Below are 27,487 nucleotides of genomic sequence, written 5' to 3'. Positions count from 1 at the left end.
GCACTGTTGGTAGAAATACAAACTGGTGCAGCCACTCTGGAAAACAGTATGGAGGTTTCTCAAAAAGTTAAAAATAAAACTACACTGGGGCACCTGGGTGGCTCAGTTGGTTAAGCAACTGCCTTTGGCTCAGGTCATGATCCTCGAGTCCCGGGATCGAGTCCCGCATCAGGCTCCCTGCTCAGCAGGGAGTCTGCTTCTCCCTCTGACCCTCCCCCCCTCATGCTCTCTCATTCTCTCTCTCTCAAATAAATAAATAAAATCTTAAAAAAAAAAACTACACTATAATCCAGTAATCCAGCACTACTGGGTATTTACCCGCAAAATACAAAAAATACTAATTCAAAGGGATACATGCACCCTTAAGTTTATAGCAGCATTATTTACAACAGCCAAATTATGGAAGCAGCCCAAGTGTTCACTGGTAGATGAATGGATAAACAAAACGTGGTGTGTATATATACAAAGACACACATACACACAATGGAATATTTTTCAGCCAGAAAAAAGAATGAAATTCTGTCATTTGCAATGACATGCATACAGCTAGAGAGTATAATGCTAAGCAAAATAAGTCAGAGAAAGACAAATACCGTATGATTTCACTCATAAATGGAATTTTTTTTTTTTAAAGAGAAAGAGAGTGTGAGTAGGGGATGGAGATGGGCAGAGGGAGAGGGAGAGAGAATCCCAAGCGGGCTGTGTAGTCCGACACAGGGCTCGATCCACAACCCTGAGATCACAACCTGAGCCGAAATCAAGAGCCAGATGACTAATAGACTGAGCCACCCGGGTGCCCCACTTATTTGTGGAATTTAAGAAACAAAACAAACAAGCAAAGGAAAAAGAGAGAGAGAGAGAAACCAAGAAACAGACTCTTAACTACAGAGAACAAACTGATGGTTACCAGAGGGGAGGCAGGGTGGGGGGAGGGTGAAATAGGTGATGGGGATTAAGGACTGCACTTGTGATGAGCACCAGGTGATGTATGGAAGTGTTGAATCACTATATTGTACACCTGAAACTAATATAACTGTATGTTAACTATACTGGAATTAAAACAAACAAATAGTAAAATTTTGTATTTCAAAAAAAAAAGTAAAGTCTTAGGAGCTATAGTGGCCTACGAGACTGAAATTGCATGCTTGAAAGGTATTACTAACACATTACACCAAAACTTCCTATTTGGTGAAACCAGAGGTATTGAAAGAGATTTCAAAAGGAGTTGTTTCCTCGCTATATGATTCAATGTTAAATTAATGCGATGTACTGGACCATCTAAAATTATCTTATGGCTCTTTGAAATCACAGACATGGCTCCCTTCTTGCAAGTGTTGGCCTGGGCAATAATATTCCCTGATGGCCAACCCTGAGCCATTGTCCCCCACCAACATATCCCACCTCAAGCTCAGGCTTGATTTCTGTGTTCAGGGTAACTGGAATAAAGGTACTAGAAGGACATGCCTGACATCTGGCATATTCAGTGCTGCTATCAGCTGACATCAAAAGAAGAACCCAAAACTCCCAAACAAGCTAATTCCACTGATCAGGGTGTGTCCTACAAGTAGTAAGTTCAGAAAGTGGTTGGTGACTCAAACAGCTAATTTCAATTGCTCCTTTTTAAGATGCCCGTTATTTAGGTGTCCAGAGATCATCAGTATAATTACTCATTTAAACACAAAATAGTTCTTTAAATCCCCTCCCAATCATCACATGAATTGTGTGTACGTGTGCGTGTGTAGTATAGGATTTCCAGGGTTTGAAAAAATTAAGAAAAACCTGAGATTTGTTATTTCTAATTATTTAATGTAGAAATCACATAAACTTTTACTCTATCCAAGTTGGGGAAGTGCTACCAAAGTTAACAGTGATCACTTTCTTTCTTTTTTTTTTTTTTTAAAGATTTTATTTATTTATTTGACAGAGAAAGACACAGTGAGAGAGGGAACACAAGCAGGGGGAGTGGGAGAGGGAGAAGCAGGCTTCCCGCGGAGCAGGGAGCCCGATGCGGGGCTCGATCCCAGAACCCTGGGATCATGACCTGAGCCGAAGGCAGACGTTTAACGACTGAGCCACCCAGGCGCCCCAACAGTGATCACTTTCTATTAGTAAATTCTTCAATAATAAAACAACATTGCTTTAATAAGTGGTCTTTATTTTAAAAAAATATGTTCCAATGATCCCGTAGTCAGAAACATTGCCAGAAATAGAAATAACAAACAGTCCAAGACATTGGGTAGATTGCAAAATGCTCTCCTGCCCTGCTTGGGAAGAATAATTCCTTCCTCCCCAGTCTGTGTCCTTCTGGAGAAGTGTCATCTCTCCCTCAAAATGAATTACCACCATAACACGTCATGTAAGTCTCCGTGGAGACCTGACTCTGCACCTGATCGTGGGCTAGATGCTGGGGTCCAGAGGCAAAGAGAAGCAGTTCCTGCACTCTGATCTGAAAAGTATTGTACCTCTCTCTCTTCAGTGTCTGTGAATCCAAGACACACAAACAAAAACCTCCCCACACCCACCCCTGCCTCACACAAATTGACTCTGTTTTGTTCAAAGGTGCTCTATTCCCACAGAATATGCTGACTGCCATGTCACTCTAGCTTATCCATGGTTTAAAGCTGAAATCAAACTGGTCACCCAATTCCCCCATGCTTTTGAAATAGACACAAAGAGCCAGCTGAACCATTGTTAGGGCAGTCCCTGGCCTGAAGAACCATATCCCAGTGGTGGAGAGAATCACTCTGTCACAGACATAGAGCCCAGGATGTCCCTGGCTGAACGACCTGCACATTTTCCCATAACCCCACTCACAGATCATGCCACTTCCTTCAAAAGGGTCATCTGGTGATGCTTGGCAGAAATATGTCCAGCCAGAATTACAGGACGCCTTTCATTCCAGTCGCCAGCTTGCTGTTGGTAAGAGCAAACCTGGAGTTGGCCAGTGGGGGAATAAAAACAAGGTGGGCTAGGAACACTGGCTCAAGGCATCCCATCCTGGTCCTCTGTGCCGTGTCATTACCTCAGCCAGCCATGGGGCCTCTCCCACATATCATAACCCAACGTCCCGTTCATCTCTGTCCCCCTCACAGTTACATAGGGCACAGCTTGTGGACGGACGACCCTCATCCAGTGTGCACTGAACTGATCTGACCTAGTTCCACACACGAAAAGAGGAGCAAGGGACTGGCATTTAAGGTGGGCTATAAATAAGAGCAGAGCAAACGTCAGCCAAGTAGCCCTGAGACAGGCAGAACAGGGGACTCAGTGGCAGGGGGGCCGGAGGTGGGGGCGTTGACAGAACTGGAGTGAGGGCTTGCCTTAGTACCCCTAAAGCAAGAACCACTGTGCGAAACTAGAGGTACCAGGAGCGACTGTCATACATACTGAGACTGAAGAAACAAATATGAGATTGAAATCAGGAACTACTGGATCAGACGCAACCTATGTTCAGGTATGAAAATGCCACTTCTCCCTTATCAGAGGTGCTTGGAAATGGTCTGTCCCACTTGCTCCCCCAGATTACTTGACCTTAAACCACTTCCCACTCACAGGCCAGATATGCTGTTCCAGTTCATCCTGCTCTGCCCCCCATACACCAAACTTGCTGGGAACATGAGCAGAGTAGCCAAGGTTAAAATCAAAAGAGGAACAAGCCATGTGAAGGGAAGAATTAGTTCTCTAAAAGCAGAGATGCAGGTGGGGGAGCAAACAGAACCAGCTAGCAGGTTTGCTATCAAAGCATCAACCCGCCCCCTTCTCTGAACGTCCTAAAGGGGCCTCCTTCACCGTGGCCACAGTAAGAAGCGGGACTTTTCCCAGCTCCACTGCAGTCACTTTCACAAATAAATGTGTTTATGGTGTCAGGATTAGAATGAGTGCAATTCTGGATGTGCATTTAATTTGCATTATTACTTCTCCTTGGGGCTGGGGGGAGGTATTCATAAAGAAAGTTGATTCCTCCCGGAAGGCTACTTAGCAGATGGTTCTAATTAAGCCCTGATGTAGCATGAGGACAACCCAGAAGAGGGTAAAAACGAACTCTGCCTCCCAGGTCTCTAGCATCCCACATCCTGAAAGCCTTCAGAAAGAGGCACTACACAGACACCCTACAAAGTAAAAGTTACACACGTTCTCCCAGCCAGAAGGGGGAGAAGCCTGGAGATTATCAGTTTTGTCTACTGAAATCGTGCATTTCTCGGGGTGGGGGTGGGGGGCGACTTCTGTGTGAAACAAACAACCACGTGGAGGTGAGCAGAGCTCTTTGAACAGGACAGTTACCCCAGGGAGGTTGCTGTAACACACCCGACCTTCCCATACTGCCGTTTCATTTCAGGCCGGAAACAGAGAGGCCCCCCTCCACGTCTTGGGTCTGGGCCCGATCCACAGGAAACTTCTCTCTTGATTAGACTCCCACTGAGCCCAGGGTTCAGCTTTCCTATCTTTCATTCCAACCCACACACTCTGCCACTCCACCAAGAACAGAGTCAGGGGGCCTTTTCAAACAAACTCGCCCACCCACAACCACTGCGGGCAAGCTACAAAGCTCATGCTAAGAATTAACCGTGCCTTCTTCTTGGAATTGAGAAATTGGCCTTTGAGCCGCAAGGGAATATTCTCTAAAAAGCAGATTAATCCTCATTGAGTTTTGGCAGGCAAAATTCAGGGGTCATTTAAACAGAGCCAAGAACTAATGTCTTAATCTGTTTCCTGCGCATTCACATGCAATGCCTGAAGAGGTAGAGGATTCTGTCAGTCCCATCTAGATATTGCTGGAAATCGCACCAGCCTTATACAGCCTTCCTTTTCCAAGGTTATCCTTGGAATAGGAAGTTGAGGAGCAGTAAGGCTGGAGCTGAATGAGGGAAGGGGGCAGGGAGGGAATGGTGGGAGGTAGGTAGAGGGGTTGGCAGAGTTGACCCAGAGTTGGGGTTTCAACCCTATCACTTACAAGCACCAACATAAGCAAAACAATTCAGACGCCCTCGAACTACTTTGAATGAATTGGTCACAGTCACATGACACATCTGGATATTTCCTTTTAAAACATTCTTTCCAACTGAAATGGGATCCAGATGTTGTAAGCAGATGTATATTTAGTCCCCTTCCTAGGTGGTACCTACGTAATGAAAACTCAACTTAGTTTGATTTTTATGTGTACTTCTTACTTCTGCTACTAGAATGCAAGCTCCTCCATGCCTTGGGCATGGCATTCTTGCCCACTGCATGGGGCACAATGCTTGGACCGCAGCTGGTCCTTAAAAGCTGGTCCAATAAATGAAGCAATACAGAGATAAAATGAAAGTTTCAATGAATCAGATTAAGCACCAATCAAAGTCAGTAACAAAATGTGTCCTGTATAAGGTTATACAGGTAGATTTGGATTTGGAAAATCTTGATCCCCTTGTTAACTATGACTATTCATCAAGCTAACAGCCAGATTTTTTACTTTTTATAATAGCTGGTGATTTCCCTCTGAATGGTTCTTTACATGGAAGCTTTACAAGAAAATTCTTCTTAGATGATAAACTGTAGAAACCATTAGCCACTCTTTAAGACCCAACTCAAGTGACTGGTCACATCTCCTGAGCGCCTACTATGTGCCAGACCCTGTGTGGAAAGCTCTCAGGCACGTATTCACTTTGTCCTTACAAGCCTCTGTCGTAGGTTCTGCTATCATCCCCGTTGCATAGGTGAGGAAAGTGGCTTAGTTTTTTCGGTTGGGCCTCCCTGACCTCTCCAATGGAAGTATGCACTTCCTCCTGTGAAACCCCATTTAGCACATTTTGTGCTTCTCCTGTGAGACATGCTGCACTCTCCCGTGTACAAGCAATAACTCAAGCATCGTCCTGTCCCCTCCGCTCCACTGTAAGCGCCCTGAAGATGGGGCTACTTATTCCAACGGTACTGCCAAGGCATGCCCAGCAACTGCGTATCAGGGTCACCTGGGCAGTTTTTCAGACAAAACACAGCAGAGGCCTGGGCCTCACACCCTAGAGATTCTGGCTGTTGGTGGCGCTCTGGAACCTTTAGCCTCAGAAAGTGGTCTAGGTGCTACGGACACACACCGGGTTTGAGGACCACCGTCCTACTCAGCCAGCTCACTGCTTTGCACGCTGCGTATAATGAACAAAACTCACCCAATGAATGAATGGTTTCATGAATAACCATTATTATGAGATGTCAATTAAGATACATACAACTGTTGTTCAGGTGGGCACAGAACTACCCCCACCCCAACTCTGCCAACCCCTCTACCTACCTCCCCCCATTCCCTCCCTGCCCCCTTCCCTCATTCAGCTCCAGCCTTACTGCTCCTCAACTGTGCCAAGCCCTCTACCTGGAACACTCCTACCCTAGATTTGCATGCCTCGTTCCTTCTTTTCTTCAGCTCTCTCCCAAATGTCACCTCCTCAGAGAAGTGATCTCTGACGGCCCTAAGTCAACCACAGCACCTGTCCCTATCACTCACGATGGTATTACAATCCTTTACCCAATATTCTCATAGCCCTTAACATAAACTGCCATTATATTATATATACTTCAAATCTGCTGTTTCTTCCCGCTTAGAACACAAACCCCAGGAGGTTATGGATTCTTTGAGGAAAACCGACAAGCCTCTATGGCTGTTTAAGCCTTCTGTTTGCAGTGTTTCAGAAGAGTCTTATTTCTCATTGTGACAGAAAGAAGGGCCTCGCTGACTTTCCAAGTTCCTTCCAGGATCCCAAGGCTTAGAAAAAGGAAATTTTACAAATAGAAATGCAGGGGTTCTTCTTAATCTGGGGTCCGTGAGTCCCCGAAGATTTCTAAACTTCCTAAAACTGTACGTGAAATTTCGTCTGCTTGCAATATGCACAACTTTCTGTGGCAAGAATCCCCAGCTCTCATTAGGGTCTCGAAGGAGTTTTATTTCTCAAACGAAAAGTTAAAAATTCTCTCAGCAGAATCCTTTATTATGGATGAGGACACGGAGGCCCCCAAAGCAGCAGCTTAGGAACAGCCAAACAGCTGGTTAGTGACGGAGCCATGAGCAGAGTACACATCTGTTGATCCCCAAGCAGTCTCTTTAACCCCTCCCCCCACGCCCCCTAGAAAGAGAGGACCCTCCCCTCATGACAATGCCAGACTGCCACCCTGGACCCTGGGCTCTGGGAGCAGCTACTTCATTTTGTGTATGACTAAGCCTTGGGCAAAAATAGTGCTGCATGCTCTCCCCCTCCCTCACAATTTAATTATTCACCAATTTGCGTGTAGAGAGAACATCAGAGAGGTGAAAGGCTCAAATTTGCCCTAAGCCTCTTTCAAATGGCATTTCCTACCAATGCAGTACAGGGCATCTTCATGTACCCTCGCTCGCCAGATGCCCTCCGCAAATAAAGAACTTCTTTTTCTCCCTACTGCCAACGGCTCCAATTTTCTCATGATTTCCTATCGTGGTGAGTGCCCACAAAATACCACCCCCCTCCACATGTCCTACTGGCTATTCTTCCAACGTCATGGATTCCAAACCAGCCATGCTGGAATGAAAACCAATATTCACAAGCCATCGGGAGGCGTGGGGAGAAATAAAGGATGGGGCATCTTGAACTCCAATCAAAAGCACATGCTCTGTCCTCGCCTCTGATTTTCCATACTTACAGAAACCTCCTCTGCAAGGAACTCTGAGGTCCCAAATTGACTTTTTCAGTTAGGCCATTGCACTGAAAGGAACAGAGACCCACTCAAGTTCTGTCAGGAAAAGGGATGTTCTGGACCTGGAAATGGAAAGCCGCTGAGAACACAGAGGGCTCTGGGGCCTGGGTGCACCCCCACCCCCGCACCCCCCATCGCACCCCAGAGACTGTAGGGCTGCTCTCCACATCTGCTCCCTTCTATCAGTGAGCTTCCTCAATTTCCATCTGGTTTTCCTGTTTCCTTTTTGCTTTTTTTTAAGTATAGTTGACAGACAATGTGAACATTAATTTCAGGTGTACAACATCATGACTGGACAAATTTATACATCATGCTGTGCTCACCGCAAGTGTAGCTACCATCTGTCCTCTTACATTGCTATCATAATATCATTGGCTCTATTCCCTATGCTGTGCCTTTTATCCCTGTGACTTATTCATTCCATAACTGGAGGACTGCATCTCCCACTCCCCTTCACCCATTTTGCCCACCCTCCGCCCCTCCCCTCTGGCAACCACCAGTTTGTTCCCTGTTATAGGTCTGACTCTGCTATTTGTTTACTCATTTGTTTTTTTAGATTCCACAGGAGTGAAATCATAGTATTTGTCTTTCTCTGACTTACTTCACTTAGCATAATACCCTCTGCGTCCACCCTCCATATGGTTTTTTCATTCCTAACTTTGGCCTCCATGTGACTTCAGTTTGCCAAGGACTCAGCTCTCTCAAATGGCATCCTTCTTAGCTTTTGCCCCTTGGGATTCTTTCATTCAAACTCCCAAGACGGGTATGACTGACTCTACTTCTTTGGGCCAAGCCCTGTCATTGTCCAGACTATGCAACAGCTTCTATGGGGAGGTGTGCCCCCCCATACACCAATCGGCAATGGCCGAGGGAGTCAGAAGTGCTGGTTCCCTAGGCCTTCCCGAAGTCTTCCGTAGTGGCTACGGCCAGATGGGTACAGCCACTCTTTGTTCTAGATACTAAATCAGGATGCTGGATAGTGTGCAGCCGCAGGCTTCTATTAGCATGTGAGAGCCAACCGTTAAATTCTCAGGGATTTTTGTGAGCCATTTGTCAATCCACTGGTAGTTGAAATTGGCCACAGTGGGAGTATTTATACCATAGACATTGGCAAATGCTACAAATTAGGGCTTTCTTTCTTCCCTTCTTTCTTTCTTTCTTTCTCTTTCTTTCTTCCTTTCTTTCTCTCTCTCTCTCTCTCTCTCTCTCTTTTCTGGAGAGCTAGTTTGCCAGCACACCATGGTAGCATTAATGGTTAAAGAGGAAGAAAAACAATGAAGGTAAACAGGGCTCCCCGACAATCTGACATTTGATAATCTATGTCATTTCCCTCTTCTCTTCATCCAGCCTTTGCTGCAGCCAGAACAGACGGCTTCCTCATTCTGCGCTTCCCACAGATACCTGTTCCACAGCCTGGAGCCAGGCCTCATGCTGAGCCATATCCCCAGCCTTCCCAAGCCTCAATGCCCATTTCCATAAAGGTCAACTTCTTCCCTGAAGACTACCTAATTCCCTCAATTAAAATAACCTCTGCTTCTCAAAACTCCTGGAACCCAAAGTGTACATCTCTGTGCCCCTTTTTCATGTTTAGCCTTCCATGTTAGTTATTTCTGACTTCATACCTTTGGGTCTTTTCATTTATTATAAACTTCCCATGAACAAGATCTATGTCCATTTCTCCTCCGGATCCTTCCAAATGGTGAGCATTATGCTTCTCCGTTGGATACCTGGTAGCACATGGTGAATGAATACAAAACAATGATTTCCACAAGTTGGCCAGTAACACATCTCTCTTCGCCTTCACACACCTACCATTCCAGACCCACTAACTCATGAGTGCCCCAACAGAGATGAGCCCTGACAGCCGAATCAGCAACAACAGGATTCATGGAGGCATCAACAGATACCACCTAAAGGCATGTATTTGGTCTGTGTGTGTGTTACTTTCACTAGATCTAAATACCTGTAGGAGAAGGAAAAAAATCAAGGATATAACATAGGGATTAAATTTTGACCTAGCAACAGCAGATTCATACTTCAAACCACCTACTGAACTGATCAACCCCTTATTAAAACCAATCTCCCTTTTTTTTTTTAAAGATTTTATTTATTTGAGAGAGAGAGAATGAGAGAGAGAGAACACATGAGAAGGGGGAGGGTCAGAGGGAGAAGCAGACTCCCCGCCGAGCAGGGAGCCCGAGGTGGGACTCGATCCAGGGACTCCAGGATCATGACCTGAGCCGAAGGCAGTCGCTTAACCAACTGAGCCACCCAGGCACCCCAAAACCAATCTCCCTTTAAGACTTTAGAAAGCTGGGGCGACTGGGTGGCTCAGTTGTTTAAGCCGCTGCTTTCGGCTCAGGTCATGATCCCAGGGTCCTGGGATCAAGCCCTGAGTTGGGCTCCCTGCTCAGCGGACAGCCTCCTTCTCCCTCTCCCTCTCCCGTTCCCCCTGCTTATGCTCTCTCTCTGCCAAATAAATAAATAAAATCTTTAAAAAAAAAAAAAAAGACTTTGAGAAAGATGATTCGGAGCGTTAGGGGAAATATCAGAACTAGGAACCAGATGAACAAGATCACAAGTTCACTGTCAAGAGAAAATTAGTTCATTATGTGATGAATCACTTAACCAACCTGAAGAGTACATAAAAGCCACCAAGTAGTTAAAAGGAAAACTATCAGATTACAATTCGCATGTGAAGAAAAGAGCCCTGAAGAAATGGGCTTCTTTGCCCCAAAGCTTTTCCTAGACAACACCTTCTGAGTAAGGTTTTAGGCAGAAAGTTCAATGGCACATCGACTTTAGATCTTGAAATTCTTGGTCAATGTATGTGGTCTTACCGGCACTGCTCAATTATTTTGTAGAAATTTTCAAAAATTATAAATTCTTCAAATTTTTGAATTCAAATTGAAAATTCTTCACACTCTGGAGAATGTGGAAGGTGGTACAAAATACTATCTCTATTTTACAAATGGAAAATGGAGAGAAAAAGAGTCAAGCCACTTGATTGTATTTGCAACAGAGATTGAAATACAAGCCCAGCTTCCTAATCCTGGTTTCAATCCTTCTCTGTGGGTTTCATTCTACCCATCATCCCTCCAAACCCTAAGTGCCCCAGAATATAAAAAACAAGTGACCTTTATGAGACGGATCATTCCTAAAGCTTAATCCAAACACGTGGTGTTAAAAACTAGTAAAAAAAAAAAAAAAAAAAAAGATACCTAAGAACTAAGGTGGACAAAAGAACATGCTAGAGTGCCTATTTCAACAAGAAAACAAGCCCTCTAATCTTCCAAAAGTCTAACACCCTGTCACCCAAGGCTGCTGATAAATGCAAGAAGATAAAGACATATTACAGAGAATGCAGGCTTCACTGTAGATAACACGTGTATTTCCTTCATCTGTCATTTCTTGATAGGAGCAGTTTTAGGAAGATAGGACCACAGAAGTACTGTACTTTCCCTAAGATTTTGTAAGCATTAGCTAAAGCCTCCTCAACCTGGAATTTAGCCCCCAGAGATCTAAGAGAAATCAAAAGTAAAGAAGGGGAGAAAAGGAAGCAAATGAAAGCAAAAATCCACATGTGCATGGGTCCTCCCCAACACCCTCGGATCTGATCCTTACAAATGGAGGTCTTCAGGCAACAAAGGAGGGGCTGTTTTCCGGGTCCAAAATCTGTCCTCATGTCATTGCCTTAAATCAGAATCCAAACGCCACCGAAGGAAAGTGGGCGGGATTACGGTCTGCTTCACGGAGTGAGCCATTTGCTTCTGAAATAAGTTCCGCTGTCAAACCTGAACAGAGCAGGCAGGCTCATATCTAACTCAGGAAAGAAAATACAAGAGATGGATTCAAAATTTCCAAGGCTCTTGGCTTAGATTGGAGCTCAAACATGAAAGGAATTCTTCCACAGAGTCAAACCATTTCTGAATCTGTGAGCTTCCAAAAAGACCTCCCTGAAGTTATTGAGGGATTGGAAAAAAAGCTGGAGCTGCAAATCTTGCATTGCCCAACATGAACTGGGTACTAGCCTCTCCCAAGGTATCTAAGGTTCTTCTGAAATATTCCGCAGTATTCTATATTCAGTCAACTCTTTGACTCAAGTAGGCATCGGTCTTCTTTAGGAAAGGCGCACAGACCCACAAGACAATCATTCAGGATGCTGTCCTCAATGGATTCCTATTTTCAGATTCTATGACAGGCTGTGTGATAGGGCCAGAAATGGCGGGCTACTGGTCACAAACGTCTGTGAGTCCATGACTGGAGATGAGGCTGGAGAAGACGTACTTTGCGGCATTCTATCAAGCCAAAGGGAAGGAAGCCAGCCTTTAGGAAGCGCCTACTCTTTCTATGTATTTTCCACACATTCCGTATCTTACATAATCCTCACAGCCCATGAGCCATTGGAACATAGCAGGTACTCCGAGAACAGGTACTTCCTCAGAGCAGTAAGTTAGTCACAGCGAGCAGGGATCCAAATTCCAGTTGGCCTGACTCAAAACACCCATGTTAGTCAGTCAGTTATGTGTGAATTTATTATTTATTTATACCTCTTAGGATCCCAGACTGATCTGAGCCAGTGAGTGAGTGCTACTCTAAAAGCACGGCAACAGAGAACAGAAGTCCCTCACCCAGAGACCCCTGGAAACTCAAATATTTTCTATGACAATTTTTGCAAGACCAGGCCATTTCTAGCCATAAGAGCCTTGACACTGGAAATATACTAGAGTCTAGTCTGGACCTCTGAAGATGGGTTCAGAGCTAACCAACATTAACTACTTAATAATCAACCCTGCTCAACAAACAAGAGCACCTGATTGCCAGGACAGTGTACTCTCAGGCAGGCTCCTGCCTAGCAAAATTTTAGATAATGATTGCCATACTGTCCGCGGTACCAGGAAGTGTGCTAATCATATTCCTACCTTCTCACTTGGCTTAGAGCCTTATATGACTTCACAAAGGCAAAGAGTAATAACAGTTAGTAGACCTGAACTTCAAAATTCCGAGCCACAAGAAGCTACCCTCCGAAACTTCACTCTGCAGCAAACGGCTCTTGCATCTGCCTTGACAATTCTGATTTTAAGCATGGCTTGGCCACTGGAAGTGGTAACCATGTTAGCTTACCATGTAGCTGTGGCACTGAGCAAATCAACTCACTCACTCGGAACATGACTGATTTTTTTTAGAAGGCATACCCTATGAGTGAAGCTGTTAGACTACAGAAATCATCATATATAGATGTTCTGTGTTGTTAGTGAAATATTTTATATAATGCAAGACCAAGTCTTGTGTGTGCCATGGGACTGTCTATTACCTTATCAAAAAAAGACCGTGACCTCACACCTACTGTTTTTGAACAGAGAGATGAGTCAAAGCCAGAGACTGATGGTTTATCAGCCATAAAATAGTCATCCAGATCCTTAGAACAGCCAACAGATTAAAATTAGTGAGATGTGATTCTATAAGTTTTTAGTTTTAGGATTATAAAGAGATGAGACTACTGTAAACATGAAAATTCCATTTTGCCCCTAACTGAAGAACAGTCTTGGAATTGGTTTTTGATTGTGAACAAAGAGACAGAGTGTGTCATAAGTAATTCACCCAACCGTAGAAAACAAAGTATACTAAATTACAGATGGTCCTCAAGAATATGGGGACACATAAAGTTATTTTGCTAGAATATGCAAAAATCAGCATAGCTTGAGAGATGGGGTCGAAGACCTAATTGCCGAACCCAGCCAAGACATCCTGTGTGATTTGGGGCAAACCACCAAAATACTCTGTTTCATTTGCTAGACCTCTAAAACAGAGGTTACAACAGCTACTGCCTTTAGGTCACACATTACATTAATAATCATAGGATCCTTAAGTCCAATTTATTTATTTGTTCAAACTGGTAATCAATCCACATTGCACAAACTTTAAAAGCTGCAAAAATACTCAATAAAAGCTCTCTACGTCTGACACCCAATCCACCATCACCTTCCAAGAAACAACCGATGGACAATTTTTTATGTATATTTTCAGAAATGGTCTAGCATTTACAAGTACATGCAAACACACACTTTTCTCTGCCTACTGCATTCAGTGTCTTGAACAGTGCCTGACACACAGTGGGTATGGCACAAATATTCATTTAACAAAATTAATACTATAGACACTTTTTGCATCTTGCCCTTGCATTCAAATATATCTTGGAAATAGCCCATATCAATGTATAGAGAGCTGCCTCACTCTTCCTTTCTAAAATTTTTCTTTCGGTGTAATATACATACAGGAAATGCATGCACCATACATGCACAGTGCACTAAGTTGTCATAAACTGAATCACCTAGCTATGCAGCACCCTGATCAAGAAAGGACAAACATTACCAGTATCCTAAATGGTCTGCTCATCCTCACTGCCAGCACACCTTTCACCCTGAGGACACCTAGAGTAACCACTACCCTGACTTCTAAAAACCAATTAGTTTCACCTGTATTGGTATTTATAGAAATTCAATAACACAATAGGTACTCTTTTGTGTTCACCGTCTTTCCCATAGCCTTTTGTGAGATTTAACTGCATTTTTGTGAGGACATGTAAATCCTTCATTCTCACTGCCCTATAGTATTTCACTGGGTGGGGACACCATAATTTATACATACATTCAACTGCCAATGGGTATGTGTGTGGCTTCCAATTAGGGGCTATTTTAAATAGTGTACCTGAACATTCTGCACAAGACTTTTGTAGAAACTTGTCATTCCCCTAACCCTGAAACTGTCGAGGCACAGAGGAGGTCCATGTCTAACTTTCCTAGGAACTACTAAACTGCTTTCCAAAATGGTTGTACCCATGAACACTTTCACGACATGTGAGACTTCCCACGGCCACATGTCCTCACCAACAGCTGGAATGATTCCATGGTTTTGTTTTGTTTAAAGATTTTATTTATTTGTCAGAGAGAGAGAGCACGAGCAGGAGGGAGGGGTATAGGGAGAGGGAGAAGCAGACTCCCCACTGGGCAGCGAGCCTGATGTGGGGCTCGATCCCAGGACCCTGGGATCATGACCTGAGCAGAAGGCAGATGCTTAACCGACTGAGCCACCCAGGCGCCCTCCATGGTTTTGTTTTGTTCTGTTTAGCTCTTCTGGTGGGGCTGCCGTTGTGTTTACAACTCCACGATGACAAATGGAAAGCAGCCCCTTTCCACATGTTTACTGGACATTTGGATTATCATCTTTTATGAAGTGTCTATTCAAATCTTTTGCCCATTTTTCTACTGGGTTATTCTTTTCTCTTACTGATTTCTAGTTCTTTACATGTTTGCAATACGATCTGTTGATCAGACATGTGTACTGGGAATGTCTTCTTACATTCTGTGGGTTGTCTTTTTAATCTCTTAATAGTGTCTTTCTATGAACAGAAGCTCTTAATTTTAATAGACTTGGTATATTTATTTTAATTAGTGTTTTTTGTGTCCTTTTAAGAATCTCTGCCTACTCCAAGGTCAAGATGTTCTCTTCTGCTTAAAAAAGATGTATTTATTTATTCTTAGAGAAAGAGGTGGGGAGGGGCAGTGGGAAAGGAAGAGAAAGAATCTCAAGCAGACTCCTCGCTGAGCACAGAACCGGACTCGGGGCTCAATCTCATGCCCGAGATCATGACCTGAGCCCAGATCAAGAGTCAGATGCTTATCCAATTGGGCCACCCCGATGCCCCTCTTATGCTCTCTTCTGAAAGCCTTTACCTTTCACAGACAAATTTGAATCATTTTTTATGGCATTAGGTAAGGGTCGAGTACATCTGCAAGATAAACTCATAGAAATGGAGTTGGTAAGTCAAAAGGCATATGCATTTTTTTATTTTAATCAATATTTGATAGAGGTTATACCTATTTTAATTGGATATTTTCAGACCACAATGATATGGCACACACAGTATTATTATAAGACACAGCACATTAGAATTTCACTTATACCAAAGTTCCCAATATTTTCTGAGCCTTAGGATCCCTTTTTCAAAGACAATAAATGTGTAACTACGCTTCAAGTATCCACTGATTGAGAATAGATATACAAGCATGTAAGTTCATAGAAACTGTGCCTCACAATCCTGTGAGATGGAAAAACTAAAATGAATCATGTTGTCATGATGTGGGAGGCAGGCCTTCTCTGTTTATTTGCTCCTGTTCATAAGGGAGCTCAAAGCCTGGCTGGAGTGCCTCAGAAACCAGGTAGACAGACGCCAGCCCTGTTCTAGGAGGAGTCTGCTCCAAAGTGAAGTCCACAGTAGCTCTCTGCCTGGGGTGAGGCTGCATTGCCTCCCTCGTATCAAGCTGTCCCTTCCCATCAGAACAGGGCAGGAGGACTTGCATCCACCACGACAACAGAAAGGCTTACTCAAACTTCTCCTAGCTTAAGTGTTCCGAAAAGAGCATCATTATTTTGCTCAAAATAGAGGTCTAAAATAAGACCAATGTTCTCTCATTTCCAGGTCAATATTATAATCCTTTATGATCAATACATGACCTCTCCTTCACCCATCAACACTAGGTAAACCACAGTAACATTCATTCTCAAACATGCCTGTAATGTTGTAAGAATGTCATGCTGCTTATTAATTTTGTGACTGACGTTATGTCAATACCATGGTGCTGGGGACCAAAGACCCACTGGGCCCATAGCAGGTCTGAAACATGACCACCATGGAACCCACAGCGTAACTTCTACTTTGCAGGCTCAAACCTCCAAACACACTTCCTTCCCAGAACTCTTAAAAAGGGGAAAATGAACAGCAAAGAAAACCACCAACAAAATGAAAAACAGCCTGCCAAATGGGAGAAAATGTGTGCAAATCATCTATCTGATAAGGAGTTATCCAATATATAAAGAAATCATAAACTCAGTAGCAAAAAAAAAAAAATCCAAATTAAAAATGGGAAGATCTGAACAGACATTTTTCCAAAGAAGATATACAGATGCCCCAGACACACATGACAAGATACCCAACATCACTAATCATCAGGGAAATGCAAATCAAAACCATGATGAGCTATCACCTCACATCTTTTAGAACGTTATTATTAAAAAGACAAGAAGCAAGTATTGGTGAAGAAGAAGTCTTGTGTACTGTTGATGGGAATGTAAATTAGTGCAGCTAGAATGGAAAACAGTATGGAGGTTCCTCAAAAATTAAAAATAGAACTACCATATAATCCATCAATCCCATTTCTGGGTATTTACTCAAAGGAACACTAACTTGAAAAGATCTCTGCACCTCCACGTTTAATGCATCATTATTTATAATAGCCAAGATTTGGAAACAAGCTAAGTGTCCACTGATGGATGAATGGATAAAGAAAATGTGATATAGACACACAGGAATATTATCCAGCCACAAAAAAAAGAAGAAAATCCTGCCATTTGCAACAAAATGGACGGACTCTGAAGGCACTATGCTAAGTGAAAGAAGTCAGAGAAAGACAAATACTGTATGATATCACTTACATGTGGAATCTAAACAAAAAAACATAAAAACAGAACTCATAGAACAGATTGGTGGCTACCAGAGGTGGGGGATGGGTGGCAATCAAAAGCTACAAACTTCCAATTCTAAAATAAGTAAGTCTTGGGGATATAATGTACAGCATAAGGACTACAGTTAACAATACTGTATTGTATATTTGAAAGTTGAGAGTAGCTTTTAAAAGTCCTCATCTTGGGCTCCTGGGTGGTACAGTTGGTTACCCATCTGACTCTGGGTTTCAGCTCAGGTCGTGATCTCAGGGTCATGGGTTCGAGCCGCATCTGGCTCCGTGCTTAGCGTGGAGTCTGCTTGAGATTCTCTCTCTCTCCCTCTCTCCCTCTGCCCCTCCTACTCATGCTCTTTCTCTCTAAAACAAATAAATAAATCTTAGAGAAAAAGTCTTCAACACGAGGAAGACTTTGAAAGGATGTGTGGTGATGGATGTTAACTAGACTTACCATGGTGATCACTCCACATTGCAGACACTTTACATTATACATGTGAAACTACCATCATGTTATATGTCAATGATATTTCAATAAAAGGGAGAAGATGATTTAATAGCTGGATCTTATTTATACCAAAACCTCCATCTAGAAAAAACTCAGGGAAGACAGGCATTTTCCCTTTAGGACCGTGTGGGGTGCAATTACTGGTCAGACCCCTAAGTAGAGGTACAAAGAAACTTGCTCTGGCCAGTTATAAAGAGAGAGGAAGCAGCTAGAAGACAACAGGCTGAAGCACAAATTTGCTAGTAGCCCCGTGACTCTGGTTAATCACTTTATGCCTCTGGGGCATATTTTTCCAATATATGAGGGTGTTAGGTATGAGGGGATGCATACAGACAGACTCTAGCGCTTAATATTTTATGATTCGATACACAAAAGGGCAAAGCTGTCAGATTTTTATAACTGAGGTTTATGACTTATAGCCAGTCTCCAGCAGGAAAGTCTGGGGAGGGAGAGCCCTATCATTCCAGACTCATGGAAAGTACAAAGTACAGCGCATCCTGTCCCAGGTACACATACAAACCAGTCAGCAGGATGCAGTCTTACTCACCTTGGCTGAGTCAGCAAAGAGCTATTTTCAAGAGGGAATTAATCACTGCTCTGATTTCTTTTCCTCAAGTTATTTGACAAGGTAAAGAATGGATGCCTAGGATTCTTAGGGTACCCAAGGGGTCCAACGACTGCATCTGGCATGGACAGTCCCAGAGTTTAATGGGGTGTTGGAAAAGTAGGAGAAAATGGCACAATCTGGAAACGTGGATCCATGAATATAAAGCCACTGGAACAATAGCAGCTTTGCGACGGCACAGAGCTTTTAAAAGACAAAAGCCACTTTTGTCTCTTGCTTGGGAACTGGTTACCAGCAATTCAAACAATCGTTTGAGTCCCGACTGCCAGCCCAGGCTCCCAGAGGACATGGCCTGGACATCACTTGCAAAAATAAAATTAACACAACCATCCTCCACTTTCCCTTGCTCACCCAAATCTCTGCCTCAAAGTCATTTCTTAGCCTGATCTCAAAAGCACTTTTTTAAACTTAAAAAAAAAAAAAGCCCATGATTCCTAAGGTATGCTGGAGGGCTACTTATAAACCAACGTCAAAAGGACTCCCAAAGGATTTGTCATACCTTTAATACCCACAGACACTGGACATTTCATGGGTGATTTTATCTCTTTAATGAGGGAGAAAACTATTTTTCCCTCCTTTCAAATATTTAGTGAAGAACAAACTATGTGACCTTAATCAATTTCCTGAGCCACAGGTACAGGTCAAATTCTATTACAATTCTATTATAACTCTCCATTTAAATGAGTGGTAATAGGTTGACCCATGTTCCTTTATTCTTTTGATAGTACTAAAATATTTTCTATGTATAGAGTTGTAATTGAAATCCTAAATGATGCCTTATTAGATAGGAAAGGAAAATGGGAATAGTCCTCCTCTTCCCCTCCCCACCTTCCTCCTCCTCCTTCTCCTTCATTATTTGTGGAGGCTGTGTAATGCTCCTAGCCCAAAAGCTGTGATTTGTCTAATGGAGAAAATAAATGTGTTAGATAAGCTTTGTTCAGGCTTGAGTCATTCTGCTTTGTTCAGGCTATGAGTTCACTGCTAGTGAATCAATGATGTATATTAAAAAAGGTCTTTAAACCTTACACAGAAACACACATAAAATAAGGTTATGTATTGGCCAGTTGATGAAAACATGGCCAGAGGCTCACAGGAACCTGACCTTGAATTTCCGCTAGGAACGATGGCTCAGTATTCCCTAAGTCAGTGTTCCCAGCTACTTTATAGAATATTAACTACCAGCAATCACAGGGATCTACATTATAACAAGGAGAACGCCTCAGTTGGGCATCATCCTCACTCTTTAATGAGAAATGGCTTGATAGGTACTGGATTCTAGCCAGACTCCAGTACACTGTTTTATTTTTGTTGGTGTTATTTTTATAGTTGCTTTTTCCTATGGCATGTGATGCTGGTTCTCTTTTAATGGTAGAAATGTAGAGTTTTTCTTTTCCAATAATTGTTTTCATTAAAAATTAAAAAGGCAGCAACATAGAGAGAAGATGAATTACGAAACAGACCAGGCAAATGGGTATGGAATCAGACATGAAGCTGCTTCACAAGGGCACCTGGACACAGCAGATATCAAGGTGACAATGAACACCTGAAGTTTGGGGCAACATATGGAGTAGAGTTTTGGCTTGGGAGTGAGATTATACAGCCAGAGATGAAAAATGTATCCTCCATGAGCCTCAGTTTTCTTATCTGGAAAAGGGGACAATATATGAGAATTACAGCATTACTCAGTTTATTTAAACAACAGGTAAAGAAGCAAAGCTAAAACTTTTTGGTCTTGGAACCCCTTTTTACTCTTAAAAGTTACTGAGAATCTCAAAGAGCTTTAGTTTATGTGGGTTACATCTATCACTATTTACCATATTAGAACATAAAACTGAGACATTTTACACTTTTTTATTTAACTAATTTAAAATAACCATAATAGGGGCACCTGGGTGGCTCAGTCAGTTAAGCAGCTGACTTCAGCTCAGGTCATGATCTTGGGTCCTGGGATGGAGCCTCGTAGTGAGCTCCATGCTCAGTGGGGAGTCTTCTTCTCCCTCTGCCCCTTCCCACCCTCCCCCTCCGCTCGTGCTCTCTCAAATAAATAAATAAAACCTTAAAATAAAATAATCATGGGGCACCTGGGTGGCTCAGTTGGTTGGGTGACCAACTCTTGATTTCAGCTCAGGTTATGATTTCAGGGTCCTAGGATCAGGCCCCACCTCGGGCTCTGCGCTCAGTGTGGAGTCTGCTCGTTCCTCTCCCTCTGTTCCTCCCCTGGCTTGCACACACACACTCTCTCTCTCTCAAATAATAAAATCTTTTTTTAAAAATAAATAAAAAATAAAATAATCATAATAAACCCAATGCATGTTTTTTATGAATATGTATTTTTCCAAATAAAAACACTTTCCAAACAAAAACACTTAGGAGAGGCACTGCTTTGCATCTCTGTAAATCTGTTTAATGTCTGCCTTCGTGAAAGGCAATTGGATTCTCCCATCGACTTCGGCATTCAGTCTGCTGCGATATCACACTTCATGCAGTCTCTGGGAAACTGTACCATATGCTCATGAGCAGGTAGAGTGAAACAAGCCAGTAACATCTTAGTATTATTGCCAAAAAGGTTTTAATCTCATGGACCCACTGAAAAGGTCTCCAAAACCCCCACATGTACCTGGAACATACTGAATTTAAAGGGTTTAAAACAGTCACAAAGTAAATTCATAATAAGTACTAATTCGCTATTCCTTTTATTCTTAGCCTCAATGTTATTAGAACACAAACACATTAGGGAAAAGACTTCTTCAGCTGTATAATATCTAGCAGCACCATGACTCCTGTAGACAGATGATCAACAAGTGTTACTGTTGTTGCTTATTCTGGTTCCATAACTAATTAGCTGTGTGATCTTCAGCCAAGGATTTCTAATCTGTGTTCAAATTCAGAGATCCATGGACTTGAAAAGGGAAAAAAATTCATCTCTATTTTCTAACCCTCAGCATTTACTTTAATTATGACTGTAGGCAATAAACCCCCACTTGTACCAAACTGAAATCATAGGTATTTTCATATCACATCACAATTTACTGCAGATATCTTAAAAAGATCATATATGCTCACCACTAATTCAAAAGTATGGTTGTTATTAGACCTGCCACTAGATCTTGTTATCTAGTGCATTAATAAGCACATATTACAATATCACAAATTTTGAAAAATATCTTGACAGCTGTATTTCAATACAACTGGGTTTCATTTTCAATCCTTCATAGTTGACTTTATGCACTTGAAATCATCATTCTAAGAAAGTGATCCACCGGCTTAACCAGATGACCAACGGAGTTCATGCAGTCAAAAGGTTACCTTGTGTTAAGCAATTCATTTTACCTCTTTAGACACTAAGTTCCTCTCTTTAAAGGGAAACTGGACTAGTTATTCTCTGAGACCCTCCCCTCAAGAGCTGGACGGGAACCCACAGCACACCTGAATGCATTAACAAAGAGCTACAAGGGTCTGCTTTCAATTTTTACACCAGCATTTGAGAGTCTACTCTACCAAGCCAAATGCTTTCAGATTAATGGGCCCTAGCAGAACCAAACAGATGAAGAGCTAATGGCGAAAACAAAAGTTCTCCCACATTACCTTTTATTGCATTATAACAATATAGATCACAAACAATAATGAATTATTTTGCAAAAAAAATCAACCATCAACATAATCTGGGACTGTTATTGATATAAATAGCTTGTTTGGGTGCAGACTTAAACATAAATATTTCAAATCATCAGAAGAGTAACCTGGATATGTATCACTAAAGTTTGCTTTAAAACTAAATAAAAGCGATTATATCCTCCTATCCTCAAACAGAAAAATTTCAAGAAAGAAAGAAAAGGAGAAAGAGAGAGGGAGAAAGAAAAGAAAAGAAAAGAAAGAAAGAAAGAAAAGTAAAGTAAAGAAAAAGGAAGGAAGAAAAGAGTGGCTTGGGAAGCGCACTTGTTTCTAAGCACTTGGCATGGAGCACTTCACACCGGGATGCTAATGGACTAGAACTTTAAAGAAGCAAATCTATTGGTCCTCTCCCTTGATGCAGAGATAACACACATGGGTCATTTAGGCCCTTCTAAATGCTAGAGATTGAGCCAACAGAGCTGTGTTTAAGAACTAAGCCCAGACAGATTACATTTCAGTCCCCATAGAAAAATCTAGGCTATGTCAGGAGCAGCCAATAACGGCACCAAGATAATATAAGAGTAGAGACTGCCAGCCTCCCTTAGCAAAATTCAAATTGAGATCAAAGCGCTACCCTCACACAGAGTAGCTGTGAGTCATTAAAATGGTTCAAAATGTCTATCATATAGTTTCCTTCACCTAGAAACGCCATCCAACCAGGAGACACTCACAAGTGATAACTATCCCCCCAAAAGTCCAACAAGCCAATTTTCCTAATTATATTTAAATGAGTCTGTCTACTCTATGCTTTCTTGTTTTCTCAACAGCACATCTCATTTTTTTTTTTTACTCGCAAAGATAAAGACTGACTGAAGGCTCTCGCTTCGCGCATTTAACCAAACAAAATAAAACTCATATTGTGGTGAATGGGGATGTGGGGAGAGGAACTGCATTAAATCATCATAGAAATTAGGTTAGGGCTTTACAGTGTCACCTCAACACCAAGGACAAGCAGTTACTGAATGCATACTCTATATCTGGTATTGTGACAGGGATACAGAACCATAACCTTCTGATTCAGTGAGCCCAAGGATAAAAGGATAAGTAACAAAGAACGGCACAATGTAATGATTGTGAGGAGAGGCGTAAAGGTTTGGGAAGGTCTGGCTCATACCAAATCTGGGGAAGCAATGGGAATAGATTTGAGCCCTGAGGAAAAGGCCGGATTGGGGGAGGATGGGGAGGATGCAGACGTGGGAGGGCACTGTGGACAGGGGACAGGCACAAGGGAGCAAAGTCCCAAAGGAGAGACTGTCCACTGCATATTGCACGCACAAAGAAGGGTAGTGTCTGCACTGGTGAGTTCATGAAAGAAGCCAGGAGAGATAAGGTTGGTGGAGACAGGTTGAACAAGATTATCATAACCTCGAAAGTTGGGCTCAATTTAGACTTTACCCTGTAGGCCAAGGAAGGCTTCCAAGCAGGGAGGTGTTATGAACAACAGTGAGTTTTAGGAATAAACAATGGTGATTTATCTCCTCGGCTAATCTGTCCTAACAGTGGGTCCTTTTGTCAAACCAAGATTAATCAGAATCTATTGTGTCTAGTAAAATAAGTGTGCCAAATTATATCCTGGGGCAATTTTGCTACCACCGATGCCCTGGAAATGCAATTCAAATACTTCTCTTGACTGATGATAAATAACCGGGTAACCTGACTCCAGAACAGGGGGAAAAAAAAAAAAAGTATATTAAAAAGAAAACATGTCATACTTGCTCCTATGACTATGGCAATTAAAACCATATTTGGGGGGTATGCCTGCATGACCTACACAAAAGTCCTAATAGTTTTGGATCCTGTTAAAATTAAAACCGATAACTTTGTAAGTAGTAATTAATGATTAGGCATTGCTAAATATGCTTTAATTTAGTAGTACTCTGTAACGCTCAAAAATAAAGAAATTGATTCCCTCTATCTTAGACCATTTCACCTCCATAACTATCGGCTACTTACTGGCAACTGCGTGAAGCCTCATGACCAAATTATGACCAGGTAGTCTGGGGCAGAAGAAACACATACTTATTTCTGAGTTGTAGCCACAGGAGAGTGCAAGGATTCTAAATAAAATTTAAGAGGAAACAAGTTTTTTGGAATAGAGGGAAAACAAGGAATTATGTATATAGAATATATATTTTTATATATACAGACACATAAAGGGTCACAATTAAGAATACTATAGTAAGTGTGAAAGGGTGTGGTTGTTGGTTTTTTTAACTGACTCGTGATTAGAGTTGAAAAGCACCTAGAGGATGAAAAAAACAAACAAACAAGAGTATCTTTAAAAAGGACTTCACTGTCAGAAAACGCAGAAGCATAGAAGTTCAGGGACCGACCACTCCCTACTAACTGAAGCGGTGAGGAAAAATGGGGGGCAGGGAAAGGACGAAAGTAAAAGATTAAATTACAAATGGGCCAAATGAATGAACCTGAGAGCAAGTGATACAATTCTCAACACACACTGCTATGTTGATTCTAGGGAACCGCTCCGAAGTCTACTTGCCCTGTAATCGCCTGGCTATGTATGGCAGTCTTTCCAGGAGACCTCAGCAACCTCACTCCTGGATAAAAGGTGCAAGGACCATGGTTTTTCACCTGGGTCAAAACCAGGCACAGCCAGCGCTTCGGGTCCAAAACAACAGAACAGCAATCCCTCCGCGGGTGGTGGGGGCTCTTCCAGCACCGCTGTTGGGAATGCCAAGTGCCTGGCCAGGACCTGTCCCAGTTTTCTTAACAACATATCCTCATGTTATCCCACGATGAAACTCGGGGCTCAGAAGGCAGTCTTACAGCGTCTTCATGCACGCTCCGTTAGGGACGAGCAGCGTGTCTGCACAATCAGCCCCCGGGGGCAACCACCCCCGTTGCCTGGTCACACACTTCCTGTTTCTTCCATCACCTCCACCCCACGACTTCAGTTTCCCACATCAGTTTAAAACTGTTAGCAGGGTCCCAGTCCCTGGGAGGAAAGGGGGGCGGGCGGCTTTCTACCCCCAAACCCTCACACTGGGACCTCAGAGAGAACCCAGGAAGAGGGAAGGCAGAAAACGCTGGGTCCGCGAGCGGCACCCGCCTTCCGCCGACGGCGGCCGATTACAAACTACTCAATGAAACCACAAGGATGGGGAGGAGAAAGGCGAGCACCCGGGCCCGGTGCCCCAAATGAATAGCTGGCGAGCGCGCTCGTCTTTTGACGTTTCCACCTTGCAGGGCGCTGGAGCTTTGGGTTCGAGAGCCGGCTTACCAGTCCCGGAGCCCGAGTGCACTTTTAGCCACTCGGATTCCCCAAACCCGGAGGGACGTCCCCAACCGGGAACTGCCTCCGCGGGAGCTGAGCTTTGACTGCGCCGGCGAGGGCAGCGGGAGCCGAACCCGGTGCCGGGCAGCGCGGGTACCCAGTGGCCCGGCGTCCGCCGCCCAACTTTGCGCAAGGCAGGGCCGCTCCCGCGAACTTCTCGGCAGGCGGGCGGGGTGGGGCGAGCACTCACCAACCCCGTACTTCTGCCTCTTGGTCGGGATCCAGCGGGCCATGGCGGCGACCTCGCCCCGCCGCGGCGGCGGCGCCGGCGGCGGCGGCGGCGGCTGCGGCTGCGGCGGCTACAGCTCCTGGGGCCCCGGCCGCCGCCGCGCCGCGCTCCTGCGCGCCCCGGGCTCCTCCGCCATGTTCCGGCAAACTTCGCAGACCCCGCGAGCCGTCTCCCCGCCGCGCCGCCCGCACGGGATTCGCTTCGGCTCGGCCCCGGCCCGCGGTCACCTGCTGGGCCGGGCGGCCGCGCCGCCGTGCGCTCCCCTCCCGGCACCGCCCCGGCCCCTCCCGCCGGCCGCGCCCTCCGCCCGCCGGGGCCGCCTCCGCGCCCCGACCCGCGGCCACCCGGCCCCTCTCGCCCGCCCCGGGGCTCTGCGCTCGCCGGGCTCCGCCTCGCGCACTTCCCGGGAGCGGCTTCCCAGGGCCGACTGGGCTCAGGTTTTTTCCTTTTAGTGTTTGGCGTTTTTCCCCGCCTTCCTCGCCCGGATTAAACCCTCGAGGTTGGATCCCGGGGGGCGTCGGGAGGGCAGCGCTGGAGGCGCGGGGCACACCCAGACGGGCCGCGGGCCGCGCGGGTGGGCGAGGAGTGCGGGGTCGCTCCCACTGCGCGCCGCGCCTCTGGGGGAACGAGTAGAAATTCTTAAGTTGTTTCTTGGCCCCGGGCACCCCGCGTGCCTGGCACTCAGCGGGCGCTCAATAAATATTTGTTGAATGAATGAGCAGTTGACTATTGCGTTCACCCCCTTGAGCTTTAACTGACACGGAGAGAACCGGAAGGCGGACTCCAGGGCAGACATGATCTCCCAGGGCCACCGTTTATAGCTTTCAAAGCAGGCTCATTTGTCTTCGGGTAAATAGAGAACTGATGCGAGGGAGACTTGCTCCTCAGAAGTGTCAGTTTCCTAGGGGAGCTCCGTTGGGAAAAATTCTTTAGAGAGCCTTAACTTGGAAATCCTGTACCCCCAAAACACCTGGACTCCTCCCGAGCTGGAGAAATGCAGACCCTTATGCTCCAGGGAAAAGTTCCCTCCAAGACCCCCCTTTTCCAAGAGACCAGCAGCCTAAATAGCATCCCTGCGGAGAGGGGAACAGGGCACATCCTAGTCTTCTCTCCTTAACTGTCTGCATAGTTTTGACGAACAGCCAAACGCAGGGACTGCTCTTTTGAATCGCGTAAGTTTCCTCCTTTTTGGAGCCCTCTGAAACCTCTCCTGGAACTCACTTCCTCCTGGAGAGACCTCGGGAATGAAGATGGGATTAGAGACACCTGAGTTGGGGGGAGAGGAGGGACGTTTTGCTACCTTACCCATAGAAGTAAAATCTCAGAGTAAATGATCAGCCGATTTATGTTCACGGTTTGAGAAAATACCTCTCAAAATTAATTGTTTTGTCCTTGCAGTCTGTGAAATTTTCCTTGCCTATTTGGAACATGAAAGAAAGATAAAATAAACACGTAGTAAAAGGGAGTGAAGCTTGATTGGAGAATTAGTGCATTGTAACTTTGGTAACTTTTGCAAAACCAGATCTGAAATTAAAAAAAAAAAAAAGGTCCTGTTCTAGGACTTACTCCTAGGGCTTACTTTCTTCTCCATCAAAAATAGGTATTTACTCACAGAGTGTAACCATAATTTAAGAATCTGTCACTTTAGACTTAACAACCAGAAGGCATGAAGACATTCCACCATCTCCCTGAATATAATTTTTCTTTCTCTGACATCATGATTAACCTAATTTCCCAGGCCAGATAATCTCTTCTTCTTTCCACACATGTTAATTATGTGCTATTAGGTGTCAGGCACTGTTCTAAGAATGGGTCACAGCAGTGAATACAGTAAAATCCCTATGCTCATAGAGCCTACAGTCTGGAAAAGGAGAGTAGAACAAAACAAAGATATGCCAAATGAGGCTAAGAATGTAGAGAAAAATCCAAAGCAGGGAGGATAGGATGTCTG

General features: G+C 44.0%; 1 protein-coding gene across 1 annotated transcript in view; it reads right to left on the bottom strand.

Moving 5' to 3' along the window:
• DOCK5 (dedicator of cytokinesis 5) overlaps nucleotides 1-25,832 on the bottom strand; it is a 200,110-nt gene extending 174,278 nt beyond the window's left edge. The window contains exon 1 of the mRNA XM_081812900.1: nucleotides 25,498-25,832. Coding sequence (XP_081669026.1) covers nucleotides 25,498-25,540 — 43 coding nt within the window. The 5' untranslated portion in view covers nucleotides 25,541-25,832. The remainder of the gene's footprint in view (nucleotides 1-25,497) is intronic.
• Between the last annotated feature and the right edge of the window lie 1,655 nt (nucleotides 25,833-27,487).

Source organism: Leptonychotes weddellii, chromosome 2 (genome assembly GCF_054177405.1).
Source record: "Leptonychotes weddellii isolate Sample4059 chromosome 2, ASM5417740v2, whole genome shotgun sequence".
Taxonomy (NCBI): Eukaryota; Metazoa; Chordata; class Mammalia; order Carnivora; family Phocidae; genus Leptonychotes; species Leptonychotes weddellii.
Note: the sequence above shows the minus strand (reverse complement) of the source record. Positions and strands in the feature narration are given on the sequence as shown.